The sequence below is a fragment of the Artibeus jamaicensis genome, unplaced genomic scaffold, assembly GCF_021234435.1.
Source record: "Artibeus jamaicensis isolate MK-2021 breed Jamaican fruit bat unplaced genomic scaffold, CSHL_Jam_final contig_685, whole genome shotgun sequence".
In the NCBI taxonomy this organism is placed as follows: Eukaryota; Metazoa; Chordata; class Mammalia; order Chiroptera; family Phyllostomidae; genus Artibeus; species Artibeus jamaicensis.
In genome coordinates, this window is record NW_026521924.1 from 6,946,086 (window position 1) to 6,973,623 (window position 27,538).

Consider the following 27,538-nt stretch of genomic DNA (forward strand, 5'->3'; position numbering starts at 1 on the left):
CTATAGACTAAATATATAGTTAATTCAAGTATTAATTTCCTAATCGACAATTGTAATATAGTTACATAAGAGAATGTTCTTATTTTATGGATAAACATACTGGAAATTTACAGGGTTTCAACTGACAACAGTTCAGAAAAAATTACACATATACATATATATATGTAGAGAAAGAAAGTGGATGGTTAACATTTATGTAGTATGGGTAAAGGCTATGCAGGATTTCTTTGTACAATTCTTGTAATTTTTCTGTAAATCTGACATTAAGTCAACATTTAAAAAATGAAGAAACAGATCAAAAAAATTTCATAAAACAAAATTAAATTCTAATAACTAAGGTCCAGGCTCCATATTATAAAATGTGTAAGCAACTCCAGCTCAAGCCTGCCTCAGGAAAAGATGGGCCTGAACAGCTACTTCACTCAGTCATCCAGCCTCCTCTCAGACACACTAGCTCGTTAACATGGAAAGTAAAGGGTTTAGAGGAAAGTGAGTTCATGTATATGCCTGACAACTGTAACCTGGACTTGTGCCCTCTGGTAAGGCAGATTCTAAAGTGGACTCCTGACTTCCGCCAAGATGGAGGTTTAAGGTGGATGTGCCTGCCTCCTTACACAACCAAGTTTAGGGACAACTAAATATTAGCATCAGAAAACACAACCAGAACACGGAAAACTGAACTTTTCAGAAGTCCGCTAACAACAAATTCTTCGGCCCGACTGGTAAGGGGTGAAACCGGCGTTGGGTGAGGAGTTACAAAGGAGTCGACCCGGGCGCGGAATCCAGACGCCCGAATCCAGTCGCACGGGTTCCAAACCCAGGATTGGACCTAGTGAGCAACCCAGTGGCCCACCGGGTGAGCAACTACGGAGGAGTCAGTGGGGAGGCGGTGGCAGCGAGTTGACTGAGGTTGCATGGTTGCACGCGGGTGAGGGAGTGAGCGCTTGGACCAGCGGCGGCGGCTGGCGGCTGGCGGCTGGCGGCTGGCGGCTGGCGGCTGGCGGCTGGCGGCTGGCGGCGCCATTGCCATTTCCCCGCTCTGACCACGCCCCCACATACAGCGTCACAACCCAGCGACCTGGGACTCCAAGGCGCCGCTCCTCCCACTTAAAGGGCCAGAACAGACCAAAAATGTCCAGAAGGACCTCAAAGCCCCACAGATAAATCTAAGTGACGAAGAAATAGCAAATCTCTCAGACGCACAGTTTAAAACACTGGTCATCAGCTTCCTCACAGATCTGGTGGACTATAGCCACAAATTAGAGAAACATATGAAGGCTAAATTAAGGGAAATGAATGGAATTCCACAGGAAAACCATAGAGATGAAAAAAAACTGGGACTCAAATCAATGGAGTAGACCAGAAGGAAGAAGAAAAAAATCATCAAACAAAAAGGAATGAAGAAATAAGAATTCAGAAAAATGAGGAGAAGCTTAGGAACCTCCAGGACATCTATAAACGCTCCAATATCCGAATTATAGGGGAACCAGAAGGGGAAAGACACAACCACCAGTGGAAAAACTATTTGAACAAATAATAAAAGAAAATTTCCCCAATCTGGCAAAGGAAATAGACTTCCAAGAAATCCAAGAAGCTCAGAGAGTACCAAAAAAGTTGGACTCAAGAAGAAACACACCAAGGCATATTCATAATTACATTAGCCAAAATTAAAATGAAGGAAAGAATCCTGGAAGCAGCAAGAGGTAAGGGGACAATCACCTACAAAGGAGTCCCCATCAGGCTGTCAGCAGATTTCTCAAAAGAGACCTTACAGGCAAGAAGGGGCTGGAAAGAAATATTCCAAGTCATGAAATCTAAAGACCTACAACCAAGATTGCTTTACCCAGCAAAACTTTCATTTAGAACGGAAGGACAGATAAGGTGCTTCTCAGATAAGACCAAATTCAAGGAGTTCATCATCACCAAGCCCTTATTATATGAAATGTTAAAGGGACTTATCTAAGAAAAAGAAGTTAAAGAAACATGAACAGTGAAAGGACAACAAACTCACAGTTATTAACAACCACACCTAAAACGAAAGCAAACTAAAAGGACAGCTAGATCAGGAGTGGAAACATAGAAATGAAGATCTCAAGGAGGGTTAGCAACAGGGGAGTGGGAGGAGGAGATGGGGGAGAAGGTACAGAAAACAAGTAGCATAGACAGTAGATAGAAAATAGATGGGGGGCAAGAATAGTATGGGAAATATAGAACCTAAAGGACTTGAGACACATGGACATAAACTAAAGGGGGGTAATAGTGGGGTTGGGGGGCAGGGTGGAGGGGAATGAAGGGGGGGAATAGAACAACTGTAACAGCATAATTAATTCAAAAAAATAAATAAATTTATTTACAAAAAAAATAAATAAATAAAGTGGACTCCTGCTGTCAATGGGGCTTTTGTGGATACTATTGGAGCTCCTGCCCAGCCCTCACTGCATCTCCTGGTACGGGTAATGCCTCCACTAACTTTCTACTTAGTACTACACCTCGAGTGGTGGTCCATTTTATGTCTCTATTGGACTACGTTATAGAACCCAGTAACCCAGACACTAATTGTAGGTGTTGCTGTGAATGTAATACACATTTGACAACATCTACATTTAGTAAAGGAGATTATCCTCACTAATCTGGGTGGGTCTGATCCCATCAGTTGGCCCAGAGAGCAGAACTGGGGTTTCTCTGAGGAAGAAATTTTACTTGTTAATTGCAGGGACATCTCTTGTCGAAGTTTTCTGCCTATCCTTCATGGTGGCCTGCCCTACCAGCTCCACAATTGTACAAGTTAACTCCTTGCAATATCTATCTATCTATCTATCTATCTATCTATCTATCTATCTATCTATCCATCCACCCACCCTAGCCTACTGGGTCTATTTCTTCAGTAGAACCTAACATATCTCCTTCTCAAGTATGAGTCAGGCTGCAGACAAAAATTCCAGTGAATACTTGTAAGATTTCGTGGTGGGTCTCTTAAATCTGCCCTTCTTCCTTGCCCCACACATACTGGCCTTAAGGAAAAATCATATATATCTAGTCATTCCCTATCATATATATTTTTATGGCATCTGGAAATTTTGTCTCAAGTATTACATGAATACCACTTGAACTGCTTCTGAAATGCTTAAGATCCTGAGAACAAACCCTCTACGTTGGGGAAATGTTTATTTTGTTGCAAACAAAAGCTAAGGGAATGTATTTTAAAAATATTTGCTAAGGGACTAAGAATCATAATATCATAGATGTCTTAGTTTGGGTCCTTAAAGAAGGAACCTTGAGACAAGAATTTAGGTATAAGTATTTGGGAGGTGACCTCAACAAAGTCCAGAAGGGCTGGAGAAAAGTGAGAAAACCGGAAAGAAAAGGTGACCAATAAAGGGTGTGTTATCACACAAAATCACCACTATGGGCATCTTAATCTTAATCCCGGGGGGGGGGAGCTCTGGAAGTCAATGAGAACATGTCCTTTAGAATAATCTCACCACAACGGTGGGGGAACTAGGGCGTTAATATACTGAATCTGTTCAGTCACTGCTTAAGAGCGTTTTCCAGGAGGTGCTTATGACACTGTACTTTGGCCCCTACCGTACAAATTTAAATGTCAGAGGCCATGATCCAGCATCTGGAAACCAGGTCTGAGACTGCCTTAATCCCAAAGCAGAGGAGAGATGGCTGGAGTGCGGACAGTGTCTGCCAGAAGTGTCAACATTTACTTAACCCGATATACGTCACTTATGATCATGTGTGAGAAACAAACTGCTTCCTTAATGGACTAAAAATTCCTTCTCTTTCTTAATATTAAGTAGTCTTCATCAACTTCCAGAATTATATCTTTAGCAAACACAATGGTATATATTTGGTAAATTTTCCGACAATAAAGTTATGTTTATAACCAAAATGCTATTTATTCCACTACAATCTTAAAAAAGATTGGGGAATTTACCCAGAATGACATTCAATCTGTTGTAAAACCAAACATACCTTTTCTAGACAGCTCATACTATTAATAGTTGTTAAAGCAAAAACAAATATTTGGTTATAAATACTTAAGTTGTGGATTGCTTTGGCTTTGATAAAAATATTTACTTCCTCCAAAGTCCAATCTCTGGGTCTCGAAATGTTTGACACATGGTGCAACTCCTGTGATTTAGTTCTTGAAAGCAGCTTCCAATGCTTGAGCTCTCTCTGTGATGTTCTTCTGAAAAGGCATCATGAAGTCTTCAAAGTCCGCCTCATAACTGAGCCTCTCCCTCCGCAGCTCCCTCTTTCTGATCAGCTCTGCCGTTGTGGCTTCAGGACTCCAGGTCTTAAAGAAAGAACCACATCCAGAGCAGGTGTGAGTATGACAGCCAATAAACATGCCATAGTCAGATAATTTTGAATATGGTTAATTTGAAACTATCAAATTTACTTCTAATTCTATTTTAACTTGTTTTTTCCTTTTACATAACATCAGTGGTTACATGGGCATCACTGTTTCGGATGGTGACCTTCTGGACAAATGAAGTATTTGTTCTTCAGTTACCTCTCTGATGACCTTTGTGGCTCAAAGGTACTGTTCAGTTTTAGGATGTCAAAACCAGAAAGCAACGGAATTAGATGATCATTTGGGTTTACTACCATTACATCTTATGAGTAAATCAAAATTATTTTCATAGTAGAAGGCAGAGAAAGCTGTTGGTCTCTCAGCATGGTTTGATGGGCATTGCCAAGATTACTCTTATTCTCCAAAGATGTCTCTACCACTAACTGTAGATGCTTTAGGTAGTTACTGAATAAATCCTCTCTTAATTAGTGGGAAACCCCTACAAATTAAGGAGTTGGTGGTAGCAAGTACGGGAAGAAGGGTTTGACCTAAGGTACTAAGAAAAAGTATCTATAGCACCTGGAGACTAAATAGCTATAGGGAATGATAATGACCAAAGAAGACTTTAAACTTTCAAGGAAAATGAAAATGTCAAAACAGAAATAGTAATAGAAGAAACCAGACACTTGGAGCCAAACAAGTTGGACTTAAATGAGTCAGAAGTAGCAGGACCTGGCAAAAGGACACCTTCAAATAGTAATTATGAAAAACATCCTTTGGACATTTGTTTTGGTATTCTGCATGGAAAGTATTTGAAAAATGACCTTATGAGTTTATACCATGTTATGAAAATCTTTCTGAAGTACTTACCCTCCGTGGAATAAATGTGATATCTACTTTCTTGGTATAACCACTGGTAATCAATGAATTGAGATGAACCACATTACCCTTACGCATTTTCTTTTCCTCCAATATGGGTGGTACAGTATAAATTGGTAAAAGCGATTCCTGGAAGCAAGACAAAAAAAATCCTTATGAATATCATAAACCTATGATACTCTAATACTACATGTTAAATTCTACATCTCACTCAGAAGCCAGAAAAATAAAAACAAAAAATGCTACTATTTAACTTGAAATGAAGTAGAATATTATTTTAACTTTGGGTAAGGAGAGAAAATTAGTTTGCTGTGTTTAACTCGATTTAATTAGTAGTTTCAGAGGCAGATCTCATAAATCTTCAAGATATCCATCCTTGACCTGTGGCAATTCATTAAAAATAATTCATTAATTATTAAAATGATAATGGTTCACATAGTAGAACTTTAGCTGATTGACTTCCTTCACCTCTGGCAATTCTTTTTTTAAAGTATATTTTATTGACTATACAATTACCGTTGTCCCAATTTTTTTCCACTTTGCTCCCCTCCACCCAGTTCCCCCCTTAGTTCATGTCCATGGGTAATGCATAAGTTCTTTGGCTTCTCCATTCCCTACACTATTCTTAATATCCCCCTGTCTATTTTGTACATACCATTTATGCTTCTTAAGCCCTGTACCTTTTCCCCCATTCTTCCCTTTCCTCCTCTCTGCTGATAATTCTCCATGTTATCTCTATTTCTATAATTCTGTTCCTGTTCTGTTTGCTTTGTTTTTGTTTTTAAGATTCAGTTGTTGATAGTTTTGAGTTTGTCACTTTACTGTTCATAATTTTGATCTTCTTTTTCTTAAATAAGTCCCTTTAACATTTCATATAATAAGGGCTTGGTGATGATGAACTCCTTAGCTCTACCTGATCTCAGAAGCACTTTATCTGCCCTTCTATTCTAAATGACAGCTTTGCTGGATAGAGTCATCTTAGATGTAGGTCCTTGCTTTTTCATCACTGAATACTTCTTGCTAGTTTCTTGTTGCCTACAAAGTTTCATTTGAGAAATCAGCTGATTGTCTTATGGGAACTCCTTTGTACATTATAATCTGCTTTTCTCATGCTGTGTTGAGATTCTCTCTTTATCTTTAACCTTTGGCAATTTAAGTATGATGTGTCTTGGTGTGGCCCTCTTTGGGTCACACTTATTTGGGACTCTCTGTGCTTCCTGGACTTGTATGTCTATTTCCTTTGCCAAATTAGGCAAGTTTTCTTTCATTATTTTTTCAAGTAAGTTTTCAATTTCTTGCTCTTCCTCTTCTCCTTCTGGCATTCCTATGATTCAGATGTTGGCATATTTGGAGGTGTCCCAGAATCTTTTTATTCTGTCTTCGTTTTTTTGAATTTGCTTCTTCATTCTGTACTGATTGACTGTTTATTTCTTCCTTATGTTCCAATTCATTGATTTGAACTCCAGCTTCCTTCCCCTCACTGTTGGTTCCCTGTGGATTTTTATTTCACTTAATGTAGACTTCATTTCTTCATTTATGCTTTTGCCATACCCCATGATTTCTCTGAGCATCATTATCACCAGGGTTTTGAACTCTGCAACTGATACATTGACAATCTCCATTTGGCTTAGTTCTCCTTCTGGAGTTTTGATCCGTTTCTTCATTTGGGCCATATTTCTTTGTCTTCTATATTTGGCAGCCTCCCTCTGTTTGTTTCTGTATATTAGGTAGAGCTGCTCTGACTACCTGCCCTGGCATATCTGTTATGTTGTAAGGGGTGGAGCCTTAGGTATTTGCCAGGGCAGGGCTACCAACTTCATCACGTTGTGGTGCTGTATGTGGGGGAGGGGTCAGAGAAGGGACAATGCCACTTGTTGAGCTCTCGCCCCATCTGCAGTCAATTCCTTCCCTTCCCATATGCAATTGGCATCCTTCTAGCTGCTACCCTGGTGCTGACTCCCAGAGTGGGTGGGTTTGCATATGTCCTAGGTCCATGCAGGTCCTTAAAATGGACTCTTCTGAGAGACTGGCAGTTTCTTCTGCTGTCCCAACCCCCAGTGGTTTTTACTGCCAGAAATTATGAGGCTTTATTTTTCTGGGTGCTGGATCCTAGGCTGTGCCATCTGGCCTGGGGCTTGGATCACTTGCTCCCCAGGTGTCCCTCCCAGTTTTTGTCCACCACATGAGAATGCGAGACCACCCATTCTGCTGGCCACTGCCACAACTGCCTCAACTCTGCCACACTGGGTCCTCTGTGTCCCAGCTTCTCAGCCCCACTCCTCCTACCTATCTGGATGAATATTTCTTCTTTAAATCCTTGGTTGTTGAGCTTCCTTATGGTTCCATTTTCGGGTAGTTCTGGTTGTTTTTTGTTTTGAGATTAGTCGTGATCCTTCTTATGGTTGTGCAAGGCGGTGAAGCATATCTACCTACACTTCCATCTTGGCTGGAAATTCCATCTCTGCCAATTATTAAGCTTGTCATTCATGTTTGTTACTCTCTACTGTTTGCCTGTAATCTCTTCATTCTATCCATTTCCTACCACTTACATTCCTTTTTTTCTATTTGATAACATTAAAGCTTTTCCTTCTTAAATTTCATCCATTGTCGGGTAAATTTCATCCATTGTCAGGTGTCTGCAAGAATGTCCCAGGGATCCTTCTGCTCCCTTAAAAGAAGCTTCTAGTCTAGAAACGCATCTAGAGCTTCCCTGCCCCAAACCTTTGATGTCTCAGAAATCCCCATAAGCAATGACCTCAACCTTCTCCTGATAGTTTAGAGGCACCCATACCATCCCAGATTATTAAGATCAGTCAGTTTGGTGCTTTAAACCTTCTAGAGTCATACTGCACGATATCTAAAGTTACAAGTATCCCCCTATCGCAGGGTTCAGTGGAAGTCATTAAAATTCCTTAAGCAGGGGTGGTATATGATGAATAATGAAAGAATATAAGGCCAAAATGAAGGAAAATCATGCTTTACTTCATTCCTCACGAGGGTTATCCTCCTTCCCTGTTGGGTCATCTCATCAAATCTGTACAATGCAGGACCAAATATATATATACACACACACACACACACACACACACACACACATACACATATAAATATGTATGTATGTGTGTGTATATAAAATATAAATATGTATATATCCAATACATATATCCAATATCAGTTCTTTTTTCAACATTCTAATTGTTGAACCAACTTGGTTTTTATACGGGTTCTGTTTACAGGAAATACTTTTCAGATTCTTCAGTAATGGGAATTTTTTGCTAGATTTTTTTTTAAGTATTGCATAACGGTGCTGAAAATATAGACTGCCTGTTATTCTGTCCAGATTGTGTTACAGTATGCAACACTGCCCCATTCCCCAACAAGTTTTTAAGACATTTCGGTTACTAATAGATGATCAATTGCTTTTCTTACCTCTTCTTTCTTAATTTCAGTGCCTTCAGTTTTCACTTTAAGAGGTGGCTTGCCTTTTGGTTTTTGGTTTTCTGCTGGTTTGGGCAAGTTATCTAGCTTTTCTTTAATCAAATCAATTATTCTATAGTCAGCATACGCCTTTGCAACATCCATGGCAGTGTGCCCTGTTTAAAACATAAATTCCAAACTATAATAAGCATATTAATAATAAACCATGTAGAAAAACCTTAGCACATCAGCCCTAAGCATGTCTTAGTATGGGTGTTTCTAAAGCAAATGGTATGTGCAAGGTCACGAGCTACATCAGACATTCTCAAAAGTGGGCCCAGCTCTAAAATCTCATAATCAAAATGTCATTTACTGGCAAATCACTTTTTTCTGACTAATTTTTTAGCATGTTTCCTTAAAGAAATCAATAGGAAATAGTAGCAGATTACATTTTGCATATCTAATTGCTGGTTCTCATTCCACACTGTGCACATTTCCTTTCATGTGACAATTTTATGTTGTCTTCCCTTTTCCATGATGTGACGAGGTATATTCTAAAAGGCGTGGAGAACCTGATGGTCAAAAGTGCTCTATGCAGATGGCTAGAATTTATGACATCTGTCATGTCCTCAGGCAGGACTCCCACAATTCTACCCATGCCTCAGAGACAGCCTGGAGCAGCCAGAGGTACAATGCTCTTCCACTGAAAGGAAGCAATGAGTTCCACTATAAGAAAATATAACTCCAAGCAGACAGCTCACATATTTATCAAATGAATTTTTATTCTTCATTTGTGATTTTTATAAGGTACGCTTTCCATTTACTTCCTAGAGAAAGCCTCAGTTCGGAAATGACTTTGTCCAGCTTTAGAAGAAATCCAAATGCAGAAGTTTTACCTTATGCCAGTTATGAGAAGCTGACAGTTAAAACAGTGTGATAACTAACTCAAGGTATGATCTGCACACTGGTGAAGTCCACAAAAAAAAAAGGTACAGGTCCACAATGAAATAAGCTCAGGAATTAAGAGTAAGTATTTAGAATTTTTATAGCATTTGATAGAAGAGTTTTCTGTCATTTGAATATAATTTTAAAAGTTTGAGCTTGTATTTTGTGGGCTTTTTATCACTTCATTTTTTTTCTAGTAAGTCATTTTTTATTGTACTTTGAAAAAATTATCAGGCCATGACAGACTGTAAATGTAAAGAATTGGCCCTTTAACACCAGTGATTTGCAAAGAACTGAGAAATAAGACAAACTTCCATAACATTTAACTCAGGCTTATGTTTGCAGCAGTAATTCTGGGGAAAATATGGCCCTACAAGAACAGAATCAAATGGGGTTTGAAATCAAACATAAATTCTTCTTTCCTAACCGTAACCATCAATAAGATGAACACATACCTTTTCTATTTTCCAACTGGAATTTAGCACCAATATCAAGTAAGTATTTGACAGTATCCAGTCTACAGCTCTCAATGGCTCTACTTAAAGGAGTTGAGTTGTTGAGTGAAACTGCATCTACCGTGGCTCCAGATTTAACAAGAAGCTCAACAATATCTTGTTGACCTGCATGGCATGCAAAATGGAGCGGAGTCCACAGAAAATTATCTGTGGCATTAACATTAGCCCTACAAGATAAAAGAGATGTATAAGCTAAAAATATGAGTTATTCCAAGTACTGGAGGCTAAAAATGCTAAGTAAGCCTTCATAGAGTTTTATCAACTTGTTCAAATATAAACCAAGGAAGCTCTGAGTGAAGTTAAATTCAGTGTCAGGATTTTTCTTGACAGGTATTCTGCATTATCTGGCTGTCTTTACTTTGTATACACATATAAATTTTGTTTAGTTTTAAAAGGCACTTAAGGTCCTAGGGGTTATAATTTTGCAAATGTTAGAATCAAGAAAAATGATAAAACTGAATCCACTTAAGATAAAAGCAAACAGGAAATATATTACTCCATTTTTGTGTCTATTTTTGCATGCTATAAATGTTTTAAATGCACCTTCATTAAAATTCTAAGCATTATTATTTTTCAAATTTTATTATTATGTAAATGTATTATTTTACATTTTAGTCCATTTTAAAGATTCACTGCCCAAAAGTGTGAATCCTCACAGTTGTTTTATACTCTTCTAATAATATACAAATTTGAGTCCTTTTTTTGACATTAAACATTTATAGTAACAGTAACAATACTTTTATCAAGTCTGCAATTACTGTGCTAGTAAATGCTTTACATATTTTAACTAATTTTATCTTCAATAAATTCTGCGACCTGAGTCCTATTAGGGGCCCATTATTAAAATGAGAAACTGAGGCACAAAAAGGTTAAGAAACTTTTCCCAGGTTATTTAGTTGTGGTAAAAGAAGGACTTAAACCCAAGTGATTGCTTTAGATTAAGAAGTCAAATGAAAATATTAAGCTTTGATCTTTTAAAGGTATTTACATATTAACCAAGGAAAAAACTGCTATCTCTGGACAAGGGAATGAAACATGTCCTTAATCATTATAGCCAACATTCCACTCGTTGGAATTTGTTGAGATTTCCCTACACACATAAAAAGAGGCAGATTAAAAAGTATCTCAGTATAAAATGAATAAATTCTAGAGATCTACTGTATAAGATTCTCATTATAGTTAATAACACTATATTGGACACAATATTTATTAAGAGGCTAAATTTCATGTAATGTTCTTACAATAATTTTTTTAAGTGCACAATAAAATGAAAAGCAATTCCACACCAACTAGGTAAGGCTCTGAGACTGAAATAACTTCTCTTGGAAGGCCAGTGATACCCAATCAGAAGGCTTCTTCTACCCCCAGAGTGAAAACCCCTTGACCTTCACTTTGTGCATTGGTGCTACTGGCAAGCCATCTTTGTGTATGAATTCTATGTTCCCATTAGACTGGTTTCTGATATAAGATACACCTATAGTCTAGGTTCAGTAGTGAAGCACTTTCTTGTGCTATTAAAATTCTGCAATTGAATATATCTTAGCTTTCCTTTCATTTCCTTGAAATATGAACACTCATGAAAATTTAAGCCCCACCCAACCAAAAACATACCCTTTTTCCAGAAGAAACTTGACCACCTCTATGTTTCCACTTGCACAAGCAGTCATCAGTGGTGTTTTGTAATAATTATCCTTCATATCCACAGGTATTCCTGATTCGAACGCCTTTTTCAGAGAAGCTAAGTCTCCTGCCTTGGTGAGAAAATTAATATTTGAAAATGCTTGCTCTGAATCATCAACGTACCAAGCAGAGTCATCCTGAATGGGATGTTCTGGTGGATGATCCCGATTAAACCGACTGCAATCAGTTACATTCTTGTAGGTTTCAATCATGTAATATGGTGGCCCACCATCACTCCGGCGTGGAAATGCATCGTCAGGAATGATGCAGATTGGGATGGGTAAAACGAACTTGCCTTTTTTTGTCTTTTTAGCTATTCCTTTTTTCCTTTTTTTAGGCCCATAGGATCCCAAGACATAAGACTTCTGTAAGTATCTGGTTCCCTTAAAGAAATCGTTAATGTTGACCCCTCCTCCCCGCAATTGTTCATGAAGTTGAGCTATGGAATGCAGCTGGTCCGGACTGACTAACTCTTGCCTCTCTTCCAGAACCATCACAAAGTCTTCCTTGCTGACTGTCCCATCCCCCCTGTCCACATATGAAAAAGCTCCCCGAAGGAAAGTCTCGTGTTCTATTGACCAATCATGAAGTCGAAGGGCCCAGAGTGGGTTAGGATCTTTGGCTCCTGGACGGGCCAGTTTATTAGCAATTCGTTCTGCCCGCCTTATTTCTTTGCTTGCTGCTTTGAAGCCACCTTCCTTAGCCACAGTCCTGGGTGTTTTATGTTGTAAATTCTTCCATTTCAGGTCACATCCTAAAACGCGAAGCATCATTATTATGAATGGTGCCAAGGCACCTGCATGGCTCTACAAATGACATTCATCCAACTGTTTTCCCATTTCAAATGATTAGTCAAAAATTTGTCCCTAAATTACTCATATACAGAGATGAACACATTTAGCTATTATAATTACAAAATTAAGCTGTTATTTACTTATTTATTTTTGTGCTTTGCTTTGGTCAATTTCTGATAGATATTTCCAATTCATATTATCTGCCCCCAAAGGATTAGGACATTAATCCCTACAGATATTTAAAACAAACACCATATTAGGGTACTTGCTAAGGAGTCTTCATGTCAAACAGGAAAAAAGTAAGGGTGACACTGGAATTTGGAAAGAAGCTGTATTCAGACAGCTTAAACGGGCCCTTAAAACTCAGAATGCTGAACAATGGCCTGTTTCTTTTTGAATGACTATGACTATAAATCTGTGTGCAATCTTACTTAAATCACATGTTATCTGTATTCTCAGGAAATCAGTGTCATTTATATACGTAGATCTGCTGTTTTGTGGTAAGGTCATGTGAACAACCTAACAGAAGAAAATGTAATTTGTTCATCGAATCTGAAAGGATTCCAGTATTGTATTTGATGGAGTTATATATTAAATTCATTTTCCTTTTTGGTTCCTTACTTAAATTCATTAGACCAATATTACAGATAAGTATTCTCTAAATAAATTAACTTTGTGAATCAGGGTGGTAGGGGGTGCCCACTTAGTGTTACCAGGAAGGCTATGTTGTCTATTAATAAGTATCTTGAGACATTAAAAGTCTATTATGTATATAAATGTCAGACAATGAAGTTCTTTCTAGTACTTTGACTCTAGAAGACTCTTCTATTGCTTTGCCAACATCATGTAATCAAAAATAATAATAATAATTGCTACCCAATTAGTATCTGTAGCAACCAAAACATATAGGCAGCTGCACGTAAAAATAAAACATACCTCTCCAACACTTTACAGTTTTATCCTTTGCCAAAAAGAAAATTAATCGCCAATGCCTTTCAAGATTAATACTGCCTTTAGTACTGTTAAAAATTAAAAATGTATACTCAGGCTAATAAGGTTTACTATTGATAGAAAAAGTGTATTGGGACAATAAAGACCCTAAAATTTCTATATTGGACAGTTTTAAAATTTCTATATTTTAAGAACAGTAATTTATTGGGAAGGGGGTCTTGATAGTATAATTTCATAGCATAATGATTCCATACTAATTCCAAGTGTGCTGTTTTTACTGAGTTTTTTTGCTTATTCAGGGGGTCTGGGGGCTTATCCACCATCTCCCACACCATTCCTATATTTACCCCAGCACTATGAATCCAAAGATTATTAAAGCTACTTTATGCCTTTTTCTGCTCCAAGTTTTCTCCTAGTTAGAAACCTTATGTGGATAAAAGACTAATATCTCAGCTGAAAGATCTGAAGACATGTTTCCTTTTTTTTGACCTGGAAGATTTTCTTGCCTCCTTTATGATTAGTAAATAAAGATCCATTCATCCCCTTTGCGAGTTATGTTCCTCTGTGGTCAAGAGACTCAACTTCCGGGACTGGTGCTGGAAGACCACCAGCAGCCAAAGGTCCATTGGAAGGAGAATCCTCCATGGTGCGGGTGCTTCAGGAGAACTGCTCCGTATTCCCCTCCTCTATTCCTGGACATGGCCACCCACACTGCTTACAGGGACTTGTAGATTGCTCCAGAAACAGGAGCAGGGCAAAAGAAGAGCATATTGAGGAAGACAAATTAATGTGGAAAAAGAATTCTGCCTTTACACTGAAGTACAGAAGAGACTAACCCCACAGAGTTTATTCAGAAATGAGTATTTTACTTAAATAATATTTAAATTGAAAAACATTTTATTGCTATTTTTTTTTTTGCTGCTCTGATTGACTTCTATCTAAGATTTTAAAGGTGGAAATGTAACTGGTAACTACTGCTATGGAATTGCATCACCCACATAGGATACGGTGATGTTGTGGTACTTATAAACATGCTACAGAACTAAAAATATTTTCAGACATCTGTTTTAAAACCACAGTCTAGTCTTATGATTCTACCAGGAAGATAAATCTTTTCTATACAATTGGGTAAGGCCTTTAACATGGCTAAAGCTCTGGCCCTTTACTTCTCAATTTGCTGTCTGTGACTTTATTCCAGGAGTATGTGAACAATAGAGTACATGTTTGGCACTGTTTGTCTCCATAAGGAAGCAACTGACACATTTAAGTTGAAGAAGTTTATCTCAACTGGGCAGATCTTAGTTTTTAGAAATACATCATGTTAAAAATGAATGTCAGAATGAACTGCTGACTGTGACAGATTTGAAAACTGGACTGTGAGACGATTTATGCATTTGATATATTTTCCTTAATATGTTTGTTAAAAGTGTTCATTAGTTTGGAGGGTGGCGAAAGAACAATCAGTTACTGTACTATTAGTTATGCAGGCACATTAGTCTTATTTGTAATATTAGTGGTTACAGTTTAGGATCTCAAGGTCCCAATGACTTCTGAAGTGTTGTGCTTTGTAGAGGACAGCAAAACAAAGGCACTTTCTCTGCTCTAATACAGAGTCACAGAACTTCAAGTTTTGTCTATTTCTCATAAGCTGGACAAAGGAAAGCACTGCCATAAAGTTCAGCAGAATGCAGTCCCATTTCTGAAATTTTAATGTACATTCAATTAGCATGTAATTAACACAAAATCGATCTATTTCTTTAAACTTAATTAATGAATATTATCATTTTAAGGACTATATAAAATATAGTCCTAAATTAACAGTTACTTTTAAAAAAGCTACAGGAAAAGCTAAAATAATAAATATTACTTACATTTCAAGTTTTCTTTGAAATTTTTATTTTACTTCATATTTCTCCTACATTCCCCCCATAATTTCAAATTATCCAGAAAAGTTATCTTTGCAGTTGACACAAAACAAGAATTAAGATAGAAAGATATGGTTTTCAGTGTTTGTCCTTGCTTAGATGGATGTTCATTTTTTTAAAGGAGCTTAATAACTATAAACATTTGAGAATAATTTCTTAACTCATGATTAGGTTTTTAACAATAACCTAAAAATTTTGGGAAAATTGATGTTTATCACTTTTAATACCAGTTTCATGACTTAACAGAAAGCAGAGTAAGAAAAAAATCATTTTTTTTCAACATACGTTAGTGAGATTGGCTATTGGAAAATATAAGGAACTGACAAGTGAGAGACCCAAAGTCTCCACTTACCTACAACAATGATTTTCTACCACTGTGCTAAAAAGAATTCTGAAAACATGCAATACATGATGATGTAGTCAGGGGCATTGACCTCTTTTCCCCTTAGATTGTCAAATTAAAAAATGGCAACAGCCAACACAACAATAGCTGTCCAATGAAAACGAACCAAAATTCTACCTATTTTTTGTCAGATGGGAAAAAATATGTATTTTAGTAATTACTTTATACATGCCATGAGACAAAAAAAGTTGAAACCTGCTGATGCACAACATGGGTAAGTCATAAATACTTTAAGCAAAGAAGTGCTGGATGATTTTACCTCGCTGAGCTATGTACCTACAGCACTCGGCAAAGCCACCCATGGCAGCATAATGAATTGGTGTGTTCCCATTCATTGCAATCAGCCCCAGGTCTCCGTTGTAGGCAAAAAGAAGCTTCAATATCTGAAAGACAGATGGTGGATAATGCAGAGGAACAGTACTGTACGTTTAGTGAATGAGGACTGCGCTTACATCTGTGCTATCCAATACATTACATGTTAGTCACACATGGCTACTGAAACTTAAACTGAAATAGGAAATAAATCTTAAAAGTTCAGTTCCTTCATTTCACTAGCCATATTTAAAGTACTAAAAAGCCATATGTAGTTACTGTATTGTATTCTATTGTACAGCACAGATATAGAACATTTTTATCATTGCCAAAATTTGTATCAGACAGCATTGATCTCTAGAGTATAAAAAACTCTATATTCAGCTGGGGTACTACCATTTTGGTAAAATCTAGGCAATTTTAGAAAGCATCAAACTAAGACAAACATCTTCAAAGGAGCAAATTCTTTACCAAATGTAACTTCTATTGTGATGCCTATTTTTATTGTAGGGAAGAGACTCGATGACAAAATTAATGGTAACTATGTTAAAACTCAGAGAAAATTGGGTAAAGAAATTTTAGAGGTAATTCAGAATTTCACAAAGTAAGGCCAGCACTGGTTCCTATTTTGTTTCTGCAATGTAACTGTCTGTACCTCTGAGAAATCCCTGCTGATATGTCCAATCAGAATACTTGGAATTTCAAATTTAAGTGAGTCATTAGGTGCACACAACAATCACAAGGATAAAGGTATATTGGCATTGTTCTCCCCACAATTAGATCATAAGATATTTTGAAGATTATAGTATATAATGGAGGCATAAAATATGGTAGCCCCAGCAGCCAAAACCTTTAAATTGTCATAGCTAAGAAAACAAAAAAAAATTACTAGATGTATAAATTAGCAAGCAGATAAAATTGAATAAAGAGCTAGAGTGTGTTTTTTAAAATAATATTTGAACCCTGGCTAGTGTGGCTCAGTGGACTGAGTGCCAGCCTGTGAACCAAAGGGTCACCAGTTTGATTCCCAATCACGGCACATGTATCGGTTGCAGGCCAAGTCCCCTACAGGGGGCATGCAAGAGGCAACCAATCGATGTTTCTCTCCATCTCTTTCTCTCTCCATTCCCCTCTTTAAAAATAAAGAAATAAAATCTTTAAACAATAATTTTGGTATGAGATATAATTTTAGAATTTTTAAAGGAAATCAAGATGGCAACTTAGAAAAAAAATCTGCTTTAATGTCACCTATATGATATTTAAAATTTTTGAAAAGGACAGAAAATTTGTTAGCAACAAATTTTAAAGCAATAAGCATGTTATTACATCAAAATAGCCTCCTTTGGCAGCAAAATGGGCAGCGTGATGTCTCTCATTATCAAATGCATTCACTTCACCTCCTCGTTCCAATATCCCTCGAACCAGCTCCACCACCCCTTCTCTGGACGCTTCCATCAAAGCCGTGCGACCTGTGGCCTGGACATGAAACAGATCAAATAGAGTTTACAGCTGTCATGTTAAGTGACATATTCAGTAGAAATACAATTGAAACCATTTGGCTTTAGAGTCACTAACATGTTTAGTTCTCTACATTTTTTATTAGTTTTATGTAACAAATAAAAAAAATGAAGCCAGTACCATGGGTAAATATCCAAAATGTAGAATTCTAAATGAGTTAAGGTCATACCAGATGTCCTGGTGAGAAAAATGCATTTCTTGCAGAGATTACAGAGCAAAAAGGAAGAAAAGAGGGTAAGCGCATATGCTAACATTAGGTTCCAGGTGCTTTCTAATAGGAAGAAAATCTGATTTCATTGTCTCAAAATAACAATTAACAATTAAAAGATACAAAATTCAATAAAACCCAAATGAGGAGGGAGAGCAAAATAAATAAAGAAAACAGCACAACCACATTCTCTTTTCAAAAGGATAAAAACTTTACTAGGCATTAGTGATATTTTGTCTATTTTCTAAAATGATATTTTGACATTATGAATAATAAATAACAATTTTCTAAACAATTAGAAAATATACTGTAGGATTATGGTAATATAAATGTAATGAAAGCATGTTGTCTTAAAGCATTTTGAATAGAAATGAATTGTCTATACACTTAACAGGATAATTTTACCATATTTAAATTCAAAAATTACCCTGATAAAACTCTATAATTGAAAAAATGAATATTTATAATCACAGGAATGGTCATACTGAGTTGATAGCATTTGGATTGGCTCCTCTGTCCAAAAATGTCAGGCACATTTCTTTAATATCATGTGCTTCTTCGCAAGCTCTAAGGAATACTGGGATTCCTTCAAAGGAAGAATTGTTCACATCTGCACCATGTTCCAGGGCAATCAATGCACAGCGACGATGCCTCTTAGTAGGCAAAATGCAGTGAAACAAAATACCTGTAGGAAAATAGAACCCCCAGAGAATACTTATTAATTGCCTATATATTTCCATCAGATAAAAATAACTTTAAAATCCATAATTAGCTAGTAAAAGTGATAGAGCAAAGACATGTCTGCCTTTGTTTTCCTTCTGAAACTAACTGAAACACCAAGACTGAGAAACAGGAAAGCAACTCAACCCATAACAGAGTTTGGAAGCAGTCGCAAGCAAGTGCGGCTAAGAGCTTCACCTTCCTCACATTCTGCAAAACAGTTCAAAGAGAAAGTACAGTGTGGGGATGGAATATGTCCCACATCCTTCTAAAGACCAAGTGAGTATTTTAATCATTTAAATGTTTGCTTACCCTTTAGAAACAATCTCTGGAAAATAGATGCTATGACAGAGTACTGTGAAATAAGCAAACCAGTTTGGCTAGCAGCAGCCAAAGTGAGGGATGTGCAAGGTGAACTAGGTTCATAGGTGGGAAGACAAGGCCCTCGGTGCAATGAGCAGAGCAACGGTTATGTAGCATCGAGGCAGAAGAGGGCAGTACTAACAAGGTTAGGGTTAAAACAAGATTCTGTATTTTATATTTTGATTTCTTACAATGTGATTTGTCATATTGTTTTCTGATATACTCATCTTCCAGAACCTTGACAGATTTAATATTAATATCAGTGAGGTTAAATTTTAACCACATGGCCGTCAACATTTATTACAAATATTCACTTGAACTTGCTTCTAATTGTACCTTGTTTAGTTTTAGTTTTACAATTTTAGATTTTTATGTACAATTTCTTAACCCGTTTTCTTTGTGATTGGTATCTGTTTCAAACTCAAGGAGGTAAACTATTCATTATAGTGTTTCCCAAAGTATATTTGACAAAATCCCATGTATAGGCGATGCCATATGGAAAAAGTACTTCATGGTCAAATAAATATGGAAAGTGTCACCATCACTGGTCTGTCTGACAAATGTGAAATCAACATGCCTAAATGTGTTTTATCCAATGTTTCTCTGATGAATTTGACAGTGGAACCCATTTTCCATGTAGCACTTATCAACATCCCAGGGATTCAGTGGTCCATGAAACACACTTTGGGAAATGATACTCGATCCACCTGTGAGAGGCTTCTGTTTTTGTTGTTGTTGTTTTTTAGGATATGGCATTTTAAAACCGGAGTTTGACCCCTGACACATTTGATCCCTGAGTACACCTAAAGGATATTTTGTTACCTGATGCCATTAAGCAATTAAATAATTCTTTCTTGTCTTTGTCCACTCCTTTGTTTTAAGCAAATCACTGTTTGGAGAGTTACAAAAGCAGATTTTGTTCCTGTCAGAAAACATTAATATTTTACAGGTGGATTTATTTTTCTACTGTGGGGCTGATGACAGCGGCTTTATACTTGATGCAACTCTTTGGGACAACTCATGAAATCTACTGGTTTTTATTAAGCCTGGTGGTAATCTTAGTGATTCTCACGAGGTTATGCCAGTCCCTGCTGGGGCCTGGCGTTGTTTGGACAAGAAGCTCCAGGACCCCGGTCTTGAGATGGGATTGGGGCGAGGCTGAGCAGGGTGGGGACATGGGGCTATCGCACCTAAAAAATCCTGGAAATGACATCCCTTTCTCAAACTTCAAGTCATATTTACAAATTGTTTAAAATGACTCTAGAAAGTTGGAGTTTATGCCAGAAACCACCTTAATCTTTCAAATTCCCGTGCGTAACTAACTCCTTTCTACATCAGACTGCTATCTGAGAGCAGATAAAATTCTTCTGGAGTCTGAAGTCTAGTACTATTCCAGGTTCTAAACTGTGAAAAAGAAAAATAAATGTTCTCCCTTTTTTGCCCTAAACAAGATTTTGTATTTTATAATGGGTGGTGGCTATGATTACAATAATATCAACGTGTCACGTTGAAAATTCTCCACATTTAGAAAAACCACTGAACACAGATTAATCTAATTCTAATTTTCTTTTTGTTTTTAAAATTCAATCTTCATTGCATTTGTTTCCTGTTACCATTTATTCCCCTTATACACACCTGCCCTAAGCAATTAATTTTTTTTTTAAATGAAAAAACTCTCAGATCTGATTTCCCGGTACCATTTTCCAATTATGGGCAGTCAGTACCCTGAGGTACAGGAGTAATTCACTTCTAAAGTTGGAAAGCAAAAAAGCCTGCTTTATGAATTTCTGGCTACAAAAAGAATTGCATCTGCTGGCTAGAATGTTGAGATTTTTACCTTTTCCTTCACTGTCAACTTTAGTCATATCCGCATTCGCCTTGGCTAGTATTTCCATGGACAACTCATGGCCCAGTTCTGCAGCCCTCATGGCTGGAGTGCAGCCCATTCGATCCTGCACATCAGGGTGAGCACCAAGGCTGAGGAGAAAGCTGACCATATCAATGTCATTGGAAACGGAGGCTAAGTGCAGAGCGCTGAGTCCCTCCACAGGTTCTGTGAAATTGATTAGCTCCGGGTAACCAAGTTTGACGAGCTTCTCTATCTGCTTCTTGTCTTTGTTCCGAACACACTGAAGAAGTTTGTAGATCTGCAGGTTCTCAAGCCTCTGATCTGCTAAAGCCATACTTGACCAGCTTCGTGAAAATGCTTTTGTGGACCAAAACAAATACTAGAGCAGAAAACACACATGCACAACCAAAACAAAGTTAATTATGTCAACTTTATTTTGATTAAATAATATTGTAAGCCTTCCCAAAGAAGAGTCAATTTCTAATAAAATGTTATTATGATAATTGATTGGAATTAATTTCATGAAAGGAGAAATCACACATAAACATAAAAATCTGCAATTAGCATAAAGTTAAAATATTTTTAAACTAATCTTCCATCAGAATGAATACTCTGCAGTTTTCTTGTTATTCGCACTTAATCTTCCCTCCTTGACAGAGCCTTCCCATTTACCTATGAACCAGGTGAGGCTAACTAAATTGCCAAATTAAGGACTCGAGCTACCCACTACATGGCCCTGAACCACCATGATGCCCATAATGTAGAGACCATACAAGTTTTAGTAGTTAAAACATATGATAAAGAACATGCGATATTTTGAGGTGCTCATTATAAATGGGCAACTACTATACTCTGTGAGATACCAAAGAGAGATCAGTAATTTTTTGGCCATTTTATATGACAATGAGGTACCAATCTTTTGAACTGAGGAGTAGGCCAGGCTATGTACTACCTGCTTGCTTTCCTCCATTTATTTTTCTGAGGGAAATAAAACAAACAAAAAAAACAAACCTAGGCCAAATCATTTCCACAGCCCCACATTTGTCTCATTGCTTCCTCAACAGACCCCTACAGTCCAATCTCTTTTCAATCCTCAGAAAAATCTTTTATAAATGCAGATCGAATAAGGTCAGACAAGTTTCTACCTCAGTGTTTTGTGTGGTGATACCCCTTCCATCTCCTAAGACAGGAATGGGTTTACGACCTAGGTTTAGCCTGTATGAGTGAACACTCTCCCCAGGCACAGGGACTGTCTCAAGAATACACTCAGAAAAGACATCAACCAATCAGCATCCCATGGGACCCTTCTGCCAAACGGCATGGAAAGACTACTCTTCCTATCCAGCTATTAAGCAGTGGGGTATGGGGTGGGGCTGCAGGCGGCCTTGTTGGCTGTCACAGAGAGAGTGAGCTGGAGAGCCTGAGACTGAGGGCATCGGCTGTGCTCACGACTCAGTAGTGCTAGAAGTCACCTACCACCTGAATGTGCAGGGTTGCATGAGATAAAATGCCCTTCCCCCAACCTTATATTGGTAGAAGCTAGGTAGCTTATTTGCAATGAAAAGATCCCATCTTACCACAAAATCTGAAACTGTACCATCTTTTCCCCACCACAAATCTTCTCCCTTACCTACATTCCCTACGGCAATGAGTTCCATTGTTGGCTACGTGTCCCTTCTACAACTGTGTCTCTCTAGACGACCATAACAGCTCTATTACCTGTTTCCTTCATACCAGCCCACCCACTCCTTCTTGGTCTCCTTTGCTCGTCCCCCCTCTTCTGTTAGAAGCCCAATTGTTGGAGTGCCCAGGAGTAAGCCCTCAGGATCCTTCTCTATTCTCAATCACTCCCCTGTGACCACATCCCATCTGATTATCTTTATCCCAATTACACAGCTTATAATTGCTCACTCTCAAATTTATACAGCCATCTCTGTCTCTCCCCAGAGCTTCAAAATTATATACCTATCAGTCAACTCTTCATTTTCACTTGGATGTTTAATAGGCATCTAAATGTAACATGGAGCAGAACTCTTGAGCAGAACTCAGAGTCTCTGGAGCAGAACTCTTGCTATCACCCAGACCTCCAGTTCTCCCCATTTCCAGTAATAGCATCATTATCCATTCACCTACTCAGGTTAAAAACTAGGGGTTACTCTTCCTTCTCTTTCCCTCACAGATCCTCTATTCTTTCTATCTATCAGCAAACCCTGTCAACTCTACCTCCTGACATCAACTTCTAGTGGTACTATCCTGGGCCAAATCATTGGTCTCATTGCTTCCGTAACAGCCCTCTATGGCTCGTTTTCTATTCAGTCCCAGAACAATCTTTTAGAAATGTAGATGAGATAGGATCAGACAAGCTTCCACCCTAAAAATTTTAGTATTAACTATTTTTAAACGTAAAGAAAAACTGAACACCCATGTATCCACCTGTGGGGGCAACTTTGCCCGCAAACTCCCCCCATTTGCCACGGATGAAAGTGAAACTACCAAGACATGATCTGCTTGGGGAGGAAAGGTGGCCCATCCCTCAAAGAAGAGGAGCCAAGAGCCCCTTCCTCAAGGGGCTTTTATTGGGTTCATTTGCAGAAGAATACAGGCAAGGATCAAACAATAGATAGCATTCAAAGAACTATAAGGGCTTATTCTCAGTCAGGGTCAGATAGTTAAAGAGCCATAAAACTTTGAAGAACCAACTTCTTGCTTGGACCCTTACCATTTAAATGAGAGCATTCTAAACAAAGCAGGTTTCATAGGATTTTACATATTCTTTCCTAGGCCAGATCACCCTGGGATCCTGCTCTAGCCAGCAAAGGGCTGCACTGCCTTCCCCATCATAGGTTTTTAGGCTTAAGGGGATTAGAGCCAGGAAGCACTTCTCCCAGAGGACATGGGGACTCGGGCTATGCTGGAAAAGTCGGGGGGGGGGGTCCATTACTCCCTCTTTGTTGCAGCCCTCAAGACCTTTCATGATGGCCTCCCAAGTGACTGGCTTACGTTGCCCCTCCTCTGAGGGGCATATGTCGAACCCTAAGACATATGGTTGTTTAAATGTACCTGTCTCTGACTAACCCATCAAGCATTGGGGGCTGGGGAGAAGGAGAACCAGCGCTTACTGCCAGAGACAAGCTTTATCTCTTTAGTGGCCCACATTTTAGAGGTCGCTCACTCAGCCTTATCCATGGGGGGCAGTTACAACTCCTGAAACCAGGCAGATCGGTTCCCAACATCCACCTTTGAGGTCCTACCATTAATGCTTGATTTGCTTTATCACATATCTATCCATTGTATTTTTTGATCCATTTCAAAGTAAATTGCAGACATAGTCCAGCATATATAGCCTTATCTGGAGATCAATATTTGTTTATAGTTCTTTGTTTTCTTTTTGGTCTTTTGAATATATAATGAAATGTGTAAGTTTTAAGTGTACCACTGCATGAGTTTTGACAAAAGCATACATCCATGTCACCCAATCTCGTGTTAAGATATAGAACATTACCTCATGTCAGCACATTCTCTCCAGATAATCTTTTTAAAACATTTCAGTATCTTTCTCTTGTAATAAGAACAAACAAAAACAAAAAGACTCATGATAACCTCCCCAGTTCCCTTCTCCTGATCCTCAGACCTCGATTCGGTCCCACTTGAATTAGTGATCTCCAGCCATACTGGACTTCTGTTTGTTTATGTAACAAAAGTTCACTCCTGCCTCTGACTGTCTTGTTCCCTCAACCTGGGGTACCCTTTGCTCAGAGTTTCCACTGGTTGGCACTTCTCACCATTAAAATTGATGCCAGCATGTTACTTCATTTATTTTCTTCATAATTAAATGAACCATTTTTCTATATAACATTTTTTCTATAGATGTGTAGGTATAGGTATATTCAATTTATATATTGTATACCTTCCCCACTAGTATGTATTCTTCATGCAACGTAAGTTATATATTATAATGACCATTATTTCTCCACCAGATAGAACCTGGCTCATATTTTTAAACATAAAGAAAAACTGAACACCCATATATCTACCATTGAGACCCTATCATTGATGCTTGACTCATTTTATCTCCTATCACAAGAGGCATCAATGAATGTTTGTTTAACAGACAACCAAAAGTTGTAATACTGAGGAGTAGAAGGAATCAAAGAAAATGTCTAGGTTTCTGGCTTCAGCAAGTGGCTACCTGTGCCTAAGATAGGTAGCTCAGGATGGGGTCCAGACTGGTCAGGAGTGTAGCTGGTTAAGCTCTGGGCATGCTGAGTTAGAATCCACAAGGCAATAGGATACATAATTCAGGAGAGAGCTCTGAACCTGGTCTATGTGGAATTATGAGGTTTTCAGGGGTTGCAGGCAGCCTGAATCTGGGAGAGAGCAAACAGAAAAGTTTCAAGTGGGGACAGTGAGCATCACCATCAAACACATGCTGTTGCCCTGTCCTTCCTTTTTCCTCACTCTTCTGCCTGCTGTTTATTCTCTGTGCTTTCTTCCTTTCCTGCTGTGACATCAGCCATCACATGGCTTGTGGCTTTAATGTCCTGTTTGCTGTAGCCCCTCTCTTCCCCTCTAATCTGTTTATAATGCGTGTGGACTAGGAAACCAGATAAGGAAGTTCGTTAGAACTGTTTGTAAAATAGGTTCCCATCGAGACCTGAAGTTGTCTACTTGGTCTTTGCTGCGTGAATGGTAAGATTTGTTTTAGCTGCTATTATGGCTGGTTTTATTATTATTATTATCAGTCAAATTCTAGTAGGTCCAGTGTTGTCATAATGCCTACAGATGTACATCCTACATGGAATAAAATATGATGCTCCTAAATAGTTTACTGAATCAATGCCACCTCACTGGTGTGGACAGAGACTTCCAAATCAGTGCCTCACTGGTGACTTTGCCGTGCCATCCACCCTAAAGAATTACCATATTTTGCCATGTAAAACATGCACCCATGTTTTGGCCCAAACTTTTAGGAAAAAAAATCTTTCATTTTAATTTTTTAATTCAATTTTTATTTACTTATGTATAGATACTTGTTTTTGTATTATAAAGGGATTTTAGCATTTATTTTTTAACATATTATGGTACAAGAAATTTTATGTAACACATAATTACAAAACACAAGAAATGCTATTATTCAGGCACTGCCCATGTATAATACGCATCCTTATTTTTCCCTCAAAAATTTGGGCAAAAGGTGGCAAAAAATGTGGGCATACATGGCGAAATACGGTAGCAGCATGTGACATTATCCAGTCAAGCTACAGGGGTGAATTCAGCAATCTGTGGGCTAGGTCTGTGGCTTGTATCCCTTTCAGCTAAAGGTCCAAAACGCTGGACGGAGTATGGTGCTCTATGCAGTGTCCTTCACAACCAACCACCAAGACTGACCAAGAACCTCACCTCTCTGGAGGAAATAACATAAGTCCTATCCTCTAGGGCTGGGTTCCTTGTAAACTGTGTAGCATTTCTGACCCTCGGGAGAGCTGTCACACATGTGCACACCCCAGCATGCATAGTTTATCTCGGCATGGCCCCGTGGCACTTTGGGACACCCCCATCTAACCACGTATGTGCAGTCTCAGAACAGTGGACTAGAACAGGATTTCTTTGGGTCCCAATACTCTAAAATATGAAAATTTGTGTGTAGGAGGAGTGTGGGGAGGGCTGTTCGTGTGCATTTTTTCCCTGAGAGGGGAGATCCATGGAGCTCACCAACTTCTCAAGAGTCTGCTAGACAAGGGTGTTTTTAAGAAAAAGGAAGACTTGCTTGGAAGAGTGGAAAGTGTGTAGGATTTGAGGTGGAGGAATCTGTTTTTGTGATCCATCCAGGTCTGCATTAAAATTTATTCAAACTGGTTGCACAAACCTGGAAAGTGACCCATGTAGTTGGTGCCTCAGTCTCTTCATCTGTGAAATGGGGATAAAACAGTATCCAGTTCGTGAATACTGGGGCTGGGTGAAGAGAAAATGTGCTAATCCTTGTAAAGTGATTTAGTAAAGTCCCTCAATGCAGGCTCACTATGAATAATCAAACTTCTGTGGGTTTCAACTCACTCACGAGCCACGGTTTACATTTAGGAGGTGTGCGGTTCTTTACTGTTCCTTTCATTTTTAAGTCTCAGAAGAATCCAGTGGGGAGGGTGGGTAAGATGTAATTTCAAGGTAAAGGCCAGATGGCAGGGACCAAGGTGCTAAGCTCACCTCTCAGCCGTAGGAGTGATCAGGAGCCACGGTTATACTGGCACAGACGCGCCTGGGCCCCCTGGAAGCGCCGGGCGACCCCAGCTCTCGTTCTCTGCCACCAGGTTCCTGCCCTAGCGGTGACTTTGGGCTCCAGGAGCCCGGTTCGAGCGCCGAGACATCAATGGTGACCTTATGTGCAAAGCAGGAGACCCGGCGTGCGGAGCAGCAGAGAAGGGGATGTGTGTCCATGGGCCCAGGGTCCGCCCGGCGCGAGCGCGCTGGAAGGTGAGCACAAGGGGCGGAGCAGGAGCCCCGAGAGAGCGCGGATTGTGAGCTTCCGCCACGCAAGGCCCGGTTACTAGGGTAACCTCACGCTTGTGCGTGGCTGGGCGGGGTGGAGCGGGAAGAGGTGGGGTAGGGCTCGACTCCGCCCACCGCCCTGTGCTTGTCCTGCCTGGTGGCAGGGTCCACAGCACGATGTTGGGGGTGAGTTCAGCCCTGCAAGTGTGGTTGGTGCAGGAGAGATGTGCCTAATGCTAAGGTCTCCAGGGGACCCCCGCCGTCGTTCAT

The 27,538-nt window shown here is 38.8% G+C and overlaps 1 protein-coding gene across 1 annotated transcript; it reads right to left on the bottom strand.

Moving 5' to 3' along the window:
* Window positions 1-4,119: 4,119 nt before the first annotated feature.
* ANKEF1 (ankyrin repeat and EF-hand domain containing 1) lies at window positions 4,120-27,201 on the bottom strand. Its single transcript, XM_037136443.2, has 10 exons — window positions 26,987-27,201; window positions 20,774-21,164; window positions 18,339-18,538; window positions 17,454-17,603; window positions 16,075-16,198; window positions 11,674-12,496; window positions 10,003-10,229; window positions 8,615-8,778; window positions 5,177-5,314; window positions 4,120-4,306 (listed from the first exon to the last, which is right to left on the bottom strand). Exons 2-10 carry the CDS (start codon window positions 21,117-21,119, stop codon window positions 4,148-4,150), a joined length of 2,331 nt encoding a protein of 776 aa, XP_036992338.2. The 5' UTR covers window positions 21,120-21,164; window positions 26,987-27,201; the 3' UTR covers window positions 4,120-4,147.
* Between the last annotated feature and the right edge of the window lie 337 nt (window positions 27,202-27,538).

What these genes read in the sequence shown, in the direction of transcription:
- ANKEF1 (XM_037136443.2), bottom strand. Translation starts at nt 21,119, where the DNA reads ATGGCTTTAGCAGATCAGAGGCTTGAGAACCTGCAGATCTACAAACTT. An exon ending in AAGTTTCTTCTGGAAAAAGG is followed by an intron (nt 10,230 to 11,673) that starts GTATGTTTTTGG and finishes TTTATCTTGTAG; the next exon opens with GGCTAATGTTAATGCCACAG. An exon ending in TCACATTTATTCCACGGAGG is followed by an intron (nt 4,307 to 5,176) that starts GTAAGTACTTCA and finishes TCTTTCTTTAAG; the next exon opens with ACCTGGAGTCCTGAAGCCAC.